At 39.5% G+C, this 12,175-nt stretch overlaps 1 protein-coding gene across 2 annotated transcripts in view; it reads right to left on the bottom strand.

The window, feature by feature from the left end:
• LOC129359555 (uncharacterized) overlaps positions 1–12,175 on the bottom strand; it is a 36,844-nt gene that overhangs the window by 13,362 nt on the left and 11,307 nt on the right. For both annotated transcript variants that reach the window (XM_055029198.1, XM_055029199.1), the window contains exons 2-3: positions 2,835–2,885; positions 124–224 (exon numbers count right to left, since the gene is read on the bottom strand). In XM_055029198.1, the coding sequence (XP_054885173.1) occupies positions 124–189 (66 nt within the window). In that variant the 5' untranslated portion in view covers positions 190–224; positions 2,835–2,885. The remainder of the gene's footprint in view (positions 1–123; positions 225–2,834; positions 2,886–12,175) is intronic.

The raw sequence follows: 12,175 nt of genomic DNA, 5'->3' as shown, positions 1-12,175 counted from the left end.
ACATATTGTCATTTGCCTGTAATAATTATTTTGCCAACTTTTACCGTACTACAACTCAGCTGCAGATACAGTTTCTAAAATGCAATATACACATGTGAGGAGAGAAGCTGGGAGTAGTCTTACCCTATGGAAGGTGAAGGCCTCCATCCGGGCTGTGTGAGGAAGCTGGTCAAGTTCTTTCTTCAGCATGTCAGGACGGATAAGATTTCTGTTGCTCAAGTCATCTTAATAGAAGAAAACAATTTAACAATTGTTAAAAAAAGAGAGAAATATTTAGATTTAGTCATTGTAAGCTTTTGTAGATTCTAATGCTGAACAGTGCCTTTCAAAAGGATTAAAATCTTTTGAAATTGTTCACAAAACCACAAACTTGAATTGAGATTTAGTTTCATAGACATGGAAAAAAATGGTGAATTATTATGAAAGAGAAGAGCTTGAAAAGTTACGGATCAGTCCGTAAAAGATAAGTATATCATTTTAACTTTAGAAAGTTATATCCCTGCCTGTAATAAGTGGTGAAATAAATGGTGCAGTTTTTGAGGGTTGTTGTTGGTCGCATTATTTAGTAGCTGGGATCAAATTGGAGTGTGTGTAATATTTCTTTGAAAAAAAGCATGTGGTCTGTAATCTAAATAGAAAGAAATATTTCAACAAAAATTATTCTTTGCACTATTGCTGAAAATTACCAAAACAACTTTTTCTCAGATAATCATTGCTCGGTTCTTTAGCATTTCTGGCCAAAACCCACAAGGGAGAGTCTGAAAAGTCATTTGTGGCTGTCACTCAAAAACTGCTGTTCACTTCCAATCTGAAGGACTCTGAGCTAATCTGCAAAGAAGACCAGGCAAATAAAATATTCAAAACTGGTAGGGGAAACCAAACATAAAAAAAGCTGCAATTCATGAAAGCCATGAATCACAGTGCTTTGAGTTTATAACTACGTGGGACTTTGTGCTGATCTAAAGTCTCAATAAAATATCTTGAAGCTTGTGGTGATAGCACAATAAAATGTGGATAAATTCAAGGGTATGAATACTTTTCCAATGTGCTGTAGACTGAGTTACTGAGCAACCAGCCAAACACAAGCCTGTCTGTCTGGTCGATGACATGCTTCTCTGACAGCCCAAATTCTTTCCCACAGGCAGCTCTTTTTCTTACATTTCCCAAATATCACTTGGTCATTTATTTTGTCCAATCATAACAAGCAAGACGAATGAGGCTGGAAACATGACATCAAGCTAAGCCCTGACTTTTTCATGCCACACATGGCAGAAATAGTGATGTGACTGTGACAGCCTAAACTTCAATAAATTTCAAGGTTAAAGGATTAGAATGAAAAAGCAGTTGTCTTTTTGAATAGGCTGGCCAGAAAAAACATGAGCATCATCATATTAGTGATTTTTTTCCCCCCCATTCCAGCTTGCTGTTTCTGAAAAGCTGGTTTGACATGGATACGGGTTGAAATGAAGGCAGAGGCAGATAAGACAGTGTAATTGGTTTATGTGTGTCAGCACTGGAATCTTGTCTGGGTTCTGGAGGAGCAGAAGAGCACCAAAATGAGGGGAGTTTAGCTCGCAGTCTCTTCATCACCTGAGTCTAAGAGTACATGGTCTACAGCTAAGCAGAGGCAGAAAATTGTATATGCCGAGCCCGTGTCTTATCAAGGCTGGGCTGAAAGAACTGATGAGTGTTGGCCACATTTGAAGACACAGGAGTACCTTCATATAGCTGACCTCAAGACATTCACTATGTGCCTTTGATATTCTGAGAAAATCACTTTGTCTCAATCAGTGACTTTTGTTATGACTTGCACCAGCTTCTTAATTGGTCTGGACTTTGACTAGGCCATGAGAATATCAACACTTCCTTTAGAATGACCACCTACATGCATGACTTTTGATGCTTTTTTTACTGTCTTAATACAAGACAAGTCTTTTCAGACTCTTGTCTCCCCATGAGCTGCGACCAGCTTCCCTGCTGAAGTATATCAGCAACACACATATCAGAATGATGCTTCCCCCACCTTGATTTGCTGTGGGGGGAATTGTTTTCAGGGTTATGTCCAAAATCAGTTTTGCAAAATATGCAGTGCTGCTCGTGTCAGCCAGTAGTTTATGACAAAATAAAAACAATTATGGAAATGAATACTTTTCTGTGCCGTTGTATGACATTCTGCAAAGAAATGAAGGACAGGAATACTCAGGCATGTTAAAATTCAGCCTAGACATAATCCATCAATTTGAGATGCATGACTATCAGGGACAGCAAAACCATGAGTAAGACGGCCTACTAAGACAGGTTAGCATCGGCAGATCCTGAGCATCCCACATTTTGCCTATGACACATTGTGACACAGAGACAGACACAAGATTAGCAACAAAGCAAAGCTTTAGAGTCATTATATTTCAGCACATTTGTGTAATGGATAGGGGAAAGCGATGCTTATCATTTGTACCATTGGTTTGAAAGGAAAGTCTGCTTTTTGAGAGAAGATGGAGGGAGGAGCGCATGCTGAGTCACAGCAACCCAAAACCTGGGAACAGGCTGAACAACCACACTTGGGGAATACATGCACAATGGCTAAAAAGAGACTCCAACAAAGGGGTACTTCTGCAACTCCCATGTGAGGCGTTCTAGGTACTGTAGCCATGTCAAATAATGAGAGCAATTTCAGCTGAATGGGAAACCAAGATCAAAACGGAAAGGTAACACTTGAGTGTGAACAGCTGGAAGAAGAAACACTTGGTCTGGATCTGGATGACATTTACCTCTCACCTTGACTATTCCTTAATAAAAACAAAAAGACAGAGTACAAAAACCAGGGAAAGACTTACCCAAGTTATGTTCAGTAAATGATAGAAAATTTATTCTTGTGTTGCTTCCCCCTGTGACAAAAAAAAAAGAAAACAGAAAACAATTTTCTTTGCTGTAAAGTATGTCATAGCTTTTCAAATAGACTCAAAATTAAAGAGATATGAAAAAGGATTTGGTTGATAAGGTATTTAACAGTTGGAGGATATTTTAGGGTATTTTTTTTTAAAACATGTTTTTTGCATAATGTATTTTAAAGAAAACCAGCACCAGTATTTGTCCAAGCTCATAGTTGCATCCTTATTTTGACCCAGTCATTTAGTAAACTCTATAGAAGGCCACGCCAGTCGACCCCTGATATTTGCAGAAACTTTCACTTAGAGGGACATCAACTGTTTAGACAAAGAATAAAGAAAATAAACATGAGTGTCTGAATATACAATTATTCATAAAAGTATCTCTACATTTATGTTGGTTCGTGTTGGTTCTGCCAACACGCTGACAGAATGTTGTTGGCAGAACCATTTTCCAAAAATGATCAATGCTTTGTCATTGTCATCTATTGTCTGAATTGGTATCAGTAGGCATTAATTCAGAACATCCCAATTCTTTAACAGAAGTTCGGTGTCTCAGAGTTTCTGCATGTAGGCTGAACTGTTACATGAACTCATTTGTTTCACTTTCTATCAAAGCCATTAACAGAAACAAACCATAAACAGGTAATATTGTCTAAGATTTTAAATGTACTGCTTTATTTCTGAGGTGTATCATTATTTATTTCTCTTATCATGAATTAATCATAGAAGTGGTTTTAAGTGGGAAGAAGATAATATAACAATTATGATTTTTCAGTTGTGTAGCTGCCAGTGTTTGTATCCATGACAAATTTCTTCAGGATAGTAAAGTTTATCTTATCTTATCTTTCTTAGAAAGCAGCTGGACTTCATCTTCTATTTCATGAAGACGTTTAGCTCTCATTTATAGTTTTCAGTTTGTATTGCCTTGCACTTTTAACCCGACAAGAAAGAGAGAGAGGCTGTAGATAAAAGATTAAGATTAAACCATATTTCTTTCGCCTTCTGATGAAGATAACAGTACACAGAGAACTAGCTCATCAGGTTAAGACACTGCAGTTTATTTACATCTCAAGGACAAAGGAGAGTCTTTTGAAGACAGGGATGTGCACATTTTTTTGTCTCCAGAAGAGGAGACAAAGAGTTTCTATTTGAAACACAAAAACGTAACATAATCTGCTCAGCTCAACAAAAGAAAAAAAGCAACTTTAGCTCTGCTCCCAGTTCGTTTCACAGCTATTCTTGCATCCTAAACACCCCTCATAGTAGAATTCCAAGAAAGCATTCTTCCGATGATAACATTGCAAACACCAAGGATTGTTGGGTCAGTGACTCATCTGTGTCTCCAATCCCTCATAGCTATGGAGTACCTCAGGGCTCTATTGTAGGCCCTATCCTCTGTTCATTGTGTTTCTACCACTATAATCCACTATAAGAAAATACAATCCCATTTCACTGCTGCTGATAATTTACAGATTTGTTTGTCCACGCAAGCATACAAAAAAAGCCTGAAATTTTTGCAAGAAAAATATTCAGAAATCCCGTATTGTTCTCATTTTCTCTATAATTTGCCCATAGACATGCAACTGAGTTTGGTTTTTGGCTGAATGAATGAATACCAGGGGTGTGTTGTCCTGGTTAACAGAGAAGCTACAGTAGTATATTTAAACAGTGATTATGTTATATTTTCTTTATTTTACTTCTACATAAACACATTTACAAACTTCTTCAACCCCTTAACTGGCAGCGAAAAAGGCAGAGTTTTCAAACAGACTAGATTTGTCCCATGGATGGGATACCGTCAGTTAAGCGGTTAAGTAATCAGTCAGCTAATTAAAACCTAGTTGCTCCAGAGTTTCACCTTTACATGAAAATTGATAGACTCACGTTTATTTGAGATCTCAGGAACTGGAGCCGCCTTAAAGGGACTTGATAGGAATACAGCTCTTAATTTCTCTTCATCCAGCGAATTATGAGGTACAGATTCTTCTTGGTCTCCAGACTTATCACCTTGATGACCACCATTATTGGGTTCACATTCAGCAATTTCCTTACTTCCTTCAGCCAGTATGAATCCTTTTTTTGATTCCTCCATTTCCAGACTGCAGTTCTTGTCCAGGTCAGTTGCAGCACATCTTCTATCACTCTCAGAGGAACAAGCCTCATATTTATCTAAATTGCCGTGAAAGAATCGACCATCATCAACAACATTAAAAGGAGTGGGTGGGATCAGGTTGATTATGGGTGTTGTCAGGAGGCCTCCAGCACCAGATGTGTCATCAGCGCCATCTTCAAACACCAGCTGGAATTCCTCTTCTTCTTCATCACCCTGCTTGGAGCTAATAGCGGCTGTTGGTTGAACCTGGGGCGGTATAACAAGTGAAGACAGAGCATTTAGTCGTTTCTTTTTCAGAGCCCTTGAGCAGGATGACGCAGAGCTGACCCCCGTGCTGTTCCTGGGGGTCCGGGAGCCCTCGTTCCCCAGGCTAAAGCCAGTGTTATCTATCCCCAGGTCCTCCACTGTAATATGGTCCACATTCTTCTCACCTGATCCCCGTTTATCCAGGTGTGAATGCAGACGATCCTCATTAATCTTCATTTGCTGCTTCCTCCTGACACACAGACATGAGCAGAAGAACAGTCCGCATGAAAAACGTTCACTTTTTCCCCAGGTTTTCCATTGCTTCTCAGCTTTTCCACTCGCCATCGAGTTGACTGAGTATTTTTCAAAATCCACTTCTTCTCAGCAAAATGAAATGGATTTTTCCGTATCGAAAGAAGGACAAGACCTTTGTTCACTCCTCTGTGATGTTAAATGTGGAGCAAACAGACAGTCGCCTGCATCATGCGTTGCGTTGCTTAGGAAAACCGTGGAGTAGAAAAAAGCTCCAAATCATGCACTTGAGGTCAGGTGAACACTTGAAATTAATGCAAGCCTCACTGAGTATCCTTTGATATGATAAACAGCCTCATTGCAGCCACATTGATTTAAAACGACTGACATGGTAGTACCATAGTAGACGTATGGATTGTAAATTTAAAACAGCCGTGTATGTGCCATGTATGAATTTGAGAAATCCATAATAAATTTTGATGAGGGTGGTTTGCATGGGGCCTTGTGTGAATAGGGGCAGCGGATGTGTGGCTCACACAACCCGCATGGCATCAGATGACATTTCCCTCATTCCACGGGAGTCGTGCTGTTCTCCGATACTTGATGAATCACCCGGCATCAGCTTAAATCTGGATTAATGCACCACCCACACCGAAGCCTTTTCATGAAAAGATAATATCCCTGTTTTTTTTTTTTGTTTTTTTTTTTTTGCTTTGCACGCCCGTAACATGACAGCAGAGTGATAGGAGTAAGTAATTCTCCACCAGTAGGCATGTCTTGCCCTGAAGTCTGTCTTATGTATTCATTGCCTCAGTTTTTCAATTTCTATGCATATAATGATGAAATTGCAAAGAAAACACCATGTCAAGGGTAAAGATGTTTATCTGCCTACTAGGGCTTAAAGTTTATGCTCAACAAATTTAGCCTGCTACAGATAAAGCCATAGTTAAAGTACAGTTAATACTTTAAAGAACCACCTTTTGCTGCAAGTCTTATGGGTCTAACTCAGATTTGCACACCACATTTTGTCTCATGCTTTACAAAGAAGAATTTAAAAAAAGCAGCAATATTAATGCTTTGGCATGAAATGGCAATTGGATTTAGACCTGTACTTTGACTGGTCCTTTCTAACTGAGGAATATGCTTTGATCTAAACCCCAGGTTTTCAGAGTGTGGAGGGCTGGCCTCTTCTCAGAGAGTAAATAGACAACTGCAGCCACCTCAACTACATCTTTGTTGTTATTTCTATCATTATATTGCTGATGTTATATTTGATATTCCAGTCATATATATTTCATGAATGCAATAAAGTTTACCTGCTTTAGTTATGCATATTCATCATATGATGGTTCAGTTGCCATGTCATTTACAGTTTGACTGAAAGATGGTGTGTGCAATCTGTGCTGAGTTACAAAAATTCAGACGTGCAAGCCCAGGGGCCATGACAGTGCAAGAGGCAGATGGTGGACAATGTGTTTCATGGGTCAGTGTTAAGTTTTTTGTGACACATAGTATTTACCATGCAACAAAAAAGTTACATTTCGGTCTCATCTTAGCAGGGCACCTTTGACCACATGTTTGATGCCCCCCCATCTCCCCCACCCCCCACCCTAGCAACAGCTGTCTTTTTTTTGTCAGGACGTGTCGAATCACATTCAGGATAGGAGTTAAGAGGAAAGATTTTGTATTTACAGTAATATGCTTAGAGAATGGGAAATGTTATGATGAGGATCTGTTTCTTCTAAGGAACAAGGAATTATCTTGTATAAAGGAGGAGAGGTACACTATTCAGTGATCAGGAAAGTTGATTGATGTAAATATCAGAAGGGAGTGGTTTCCTGTAACTTGAGGTTGAGAAGTGCGTGGGAGGAGTGAATTAGGTTCTGGTGTGGAGTAAAGGTGGCTAGTTTGGAGTCCAGAGTTGAGAATGGAGTTTAATGGTGAGCTTGATGGTGGAGATCTGAAGACATAACTTGAACTTGGAGCACAGAAGGCTTTGGGCAACTTGACCATAAGAAGAAAAAACATTAATTTCAACTAGAAAAACTTGAAAAGCAACAAGAAACACAGAGCTGGTTAGAGATTAGGATAATCATCTGGCAGAAACAGAGGTTTTGAAGATCCTTAAATGCTAAGCATACTGATGAGACTGATGGAAAGCACTGATTTCTGGCAAAGGTCCTATTATGCTCATACAGAAAACATGATCACACCTGAATCCCTGCAAATTTTAATATTCCATAAAGGCCAAATTTGGGGGTAAATAAAATTCATCTTGCCAACAGACTCTCACTCCTGAGTTGTGGCTCTCTGCAGCTCTTCCAAAGCTACTATGGGCTTCATCGCTGCTTCTCTGACTAATATTGTCTTTGCATGGCCTATGAGGGGTGTCCAAGTCCAATCCTCAAGCTGTAACTCTTCAACTTCTCTGCTTCTATGCACCTGAATCAAATGACTGACTATCATCAGGCCTAAAAGAGCTAAAAGATTAAGATGAGTCATTTGTTTCAGTTGTCTTGGTTAAGACAGGAATCTAAAGTTACAGGATAGTAGGTGTTGATGACTGCACTTCGACACGCCTTGTTTAGGTTGATGACTAAATCTTGGTAGTTTGCAGTACTCCAATTAAATCCAACATAGTTGGACTTTATTTGCTTGTTAAGTAAATTTTGAATGCAATTGGTTGTGCTGGATTTCATTTATGGGGATAAGAATAAAGCAGGCAACTCAGATTTGTTTTTAGTTTTATTATTAAAAAAGAAAAGCATGTTATTTTTCTTCCACTTTACAATTATGAACTACTTTGCGTTGTTATTTTCCCTTCAGTCCAAGCAAAATACAATGATCTTTGTGGTCGTTAAACCGTAAAATGTGGAAGTTCTAGGGAGTGAATGCTTTTGCAAATAACTGTATTTCTAAATAATAGATTAAAACAGCACTTTGGTATGTTTTGGCTGCAGATTTAAGGAAAAAAACATAACCTTAACACACTAATCATTTTGTTTAGGAAGTCCCTGAGTCTTTGTTGCAAGGCATAAGTTACAGCACCTTGCAGTGATTTCTGTTGGCAGCCAGGCAACTGTTGACAGACTGAGCGAAAGACTAGAAAGACTCCTAAAGTCAGGTGAAAAGAGCTTTTATACCCATGTTATGCAGACCCACATGGTGGTATCCACTTCTACTGCTAATCTCAAGGGAACATCCTGACCACAGGTTTAATAGGAGGGGTTGAAGGTATGTGGGTTTAGGGTGTCTCAGATTTGAGCATGATGGCAAAGTTAGAAAGCATTTGTGCAGGTACAAAAATAGAGTCAACAAAAGAAAGGCAAACAACACCACTTTCAAGTCGAATTGCTGTGTGTGTATGTAATAAATATGCACAATGGGGGTCTATGACTTGATTCAAATCAATGTTGCCTGGCCAACAAAGGGAGGCAGCAGAGAGCAGATACTCCCAAACTGTCGGGACATAAAACAGACCCCACCACTTCTTAGAGGGACCTCCACTGGTATTTGCACGTCTGGATAAAGTTAAACCACACAAGAGCTTTTTATTTGTAGCCTGCAGGAACCTGGCTTTCATGATATCTTGATCTGGTGTTTGCAAGCATATCAGTTTCTGTCATAATCTTCCATACATGTTGTTTGAATATACATAAGCAGTTGAGGAAGAAAAGCTCATATGCAGGAATAATGTTCCATCTTCTTTATTGAGGTTGTATTTAAAATGAGAAAACCTGTGACCTTCCATGCAGATATATGAAAAGTCAGTACCTTATGATGCATGTTCAGAGACACTGTAAGTGACAAAACAGACAGAGATGACTGCTTCACAGCTGGTTTAGCCTGAGGCAGGATAAGTAGGCTGAGGTCAACATGGAAACCTCACCATTCTTCACTCCAACAGTCCATCTCATGTTGTACATGTGAAACTATTCAAGTTATTTCTCTTCAACATACGGTGCCTTGCAAAAGTATTCCCCTCCTCTTTTATTGAGATTTAATGTGATTAATCCATGTGAAGTGACACATAGTGGTGAAGTAAGAAAACACGATTTATGGTTTTCTTAAGTTTTTGCAGAGAAAAATCAGAGAAGTTTGGCACACATATTTTTCCATAGCACCTCATTATTTTCCTGACAACAAAACACAGTATCACCAACTATCTTTATGATTCACCAATATAGTAAATAGAGTATTAGGTTTCTTTGAGAATATCAGTGAAGAACAATCATCAGGAGGACCAAAGAACATGGCAGAATGGTCAAAGATTAGGCTACAGGGTTAAGTCATCAATATTGTTTTGACCACATGATGGAAAGCTGATGGTGGAGGCAGCATCATGCTTCTTAAGCCGACACATGAAAACAAATCAGCATTGATATAAAACTGGATTGAGCTAAGTGAATTTAAAAAAAATAAACTGTTACCATTCATCAAAACCTAATAACATGTTAAAATGGCCTAGACAAAGTTCAGACTTTATTCCAAATACAAATGTGTGGCAAGATTTAAAAAGTGGTTTTAGTCTCTAATTGTGCAAAGTGAATTGATGCATACACCAAAACACCTGCGGCTGTGATTATATAACACAGTGATTCTGCAAAGTGTCGACTAAGTGCGGGAGGAAAACAAAGGAATGCTCTTCAGATAAATTCTGTAAAAAAAAATAAAACCACATATAATTTTCTTCCATGTTTGCACTCATTTATATGCAGTCATATATAACATGAAGACTTTATTTTTTATAGTTTGTGAAAGATCAAATAGTATGAAAAGTTTTGGAATGTGCTGTGGTCCTTTGGGGGTTTTTTTTCGTCTTGCTCAGTTGTACTCCAGGAGTTACATCACCAGGTCTCTGCGCTCTGTGAGTTAGCCTACATGTCCAGACATAGGTCTGTGAGTATCTGAGCATGCTCCAGTTGTGCTTATAACGGTCTCACAAGGAGAAAGCAGTAAAGTCCGGACAGCCCAGAGAAGGTGGAACGGCCAACATCAACAATAAGCCTCTCTGCTCTGGGAGGGCTCCATTTTTGCAATACCCTCACCTCCTTCTCTCTCTCTCTCTCTCTCTCTCTCTCTCCTTTTCGCTCTCTCTCTCTCTCCTTTTCGCTCTCTCTCTTGTTCTGTCTCTCAGCTGCAGAACGGCAAAGCATGTTGAACATTTCCTGTGACAGTCATGTTTCCACAGGCATCAAGACTTTACGTCCGTACTCAGCAGCAGAGCGGGTTCTGTGGTGAACATGACCCTGTTTGGTCATACAGAGAACTCACACAGGCAAACACACACCCCGTCAGACTGAAAAGACAGTTTTTTTTTTTTTCTGAATTCATAGAGGAGGAGAATGTTTTAACCAGCCTATAATTGCATTTACTAAACAAGACAGGAGTATGAGTCACTTTCCAGGGGAAAGGAATGTCACCTCTTCCTGTAAAATTAAAGGGAAAGGGCGGGAGGGAGTGACTGTTTGAGAAAAACACTTACTGAACGCTTTATATCATCAAGGATGTCGGGCACTCACAAGGGATCAAACAACATGGTGGCACTCCACCAGTGAGGGTGGGGGGACAACAAAAATAAGCATCTTTAAAACCAACGCTGTTGACTTCTTAAATCAACACATCATGAATCAAACCTCTTTACCCTTGTTTCTATCGTTTCCCTCAAGCAGATGCATCTATTTTTCTGCTTACAGGGACATTCCTGTTTGTGTTCGCCACTGCCAAAACCTTTAGAAAGTGTGCCAAATACTTGGCTGATACCTAATAGCCTGAGAAAAGAAGTTCAGAGGGGAGAAGAAAAGGCCAGTGACCTCTAGAACGTCTGGGCTGAACTTTCCCCTCCATACCTTCCTTCCAACCCCTCAACAGCTAGTACGACCCCCCCCCCCCCACCACCTTTCTCTCTAATCAATTACTGTTGGCAGTCAGGAGACCACCAATGATTAGCAGCAGCAAGGCAGTCGTGGTTAGGGTGGGGGATAAAGTAGGCCGGGATGATGGCATGGTTGGAGGAAAGGAAATAGGCTTTGATCAAAATGCTGCCTCAAAAAAAGCATAATGCATACTTCCCTCCCACCTCCCCAGTTTAAATGACCCTTGAAGAGGTTTATTTATCTGTGAGAATGAAAGATGGCATCCTTTTGTGTTCCTCCTCTCTGGCCAGACAGCAGTTTCTGCCAAATATTGTTTACACATACACAAGCTCAGTAGAAACCATTTGAGACCTAGAGGGCTCAAAGACAATAACGAACATAAACACAAACTTTTTCTTCTTCTTGTTCAAGTCTTTGAAGCATGAGGGAAATAATTTACTGGCTCTCCGTTTTTTTTTTTTCTTCTCTTTTCTTTTTTATGAGAATCTGTGCTGTTCCCACGCCCAGTGTGGCAGGAAAGCGCAACAAAATCATTTGTCTTAGATTGGCTGATTGGCTTGCTGGAATCTGAGTGTGTCTCTGATAGAGATGGAAGTTTAATATGATGGAAGGAAATTTCCCACTATGGACCAGCAGCTGCCCTGGACCAACTTTGTTTTTATTTGCTCTCTATTGTGCTTTAATTAGCAACAATATTTCTCAAAGTTTCAAGGTTGTCTGTTGAGACAGAACAACGTATCAAATGGATTTATTCTGGTAACTCCTTTCTTTTGCGTCTGTCTTGGGGAAATTGTGTGAAA

This window comes from Poeciliopsis prolifica, unplaced genomic scaffold (assembly GCF_027474105.1).
Source record: "Poeciliopsis prolifica strain line A6 unplaced genomic scaffold, Auburn_PproV2 SCAFFOLD005, whole genome shotgun sequence".
NCBI classification, from domain to species: domain Eukaryota; kingdom Metazoa; phylum Chordata; class Actinopteri; order Cyprinodontiformes; family Poeciliidae; genus Poeciliopsis; species Poeciliopsis prolifica.
Note: the sequence above shows the minus strand (reverse complement) of the source record. Positions and strands in the feature narration are given on the sequence as shown.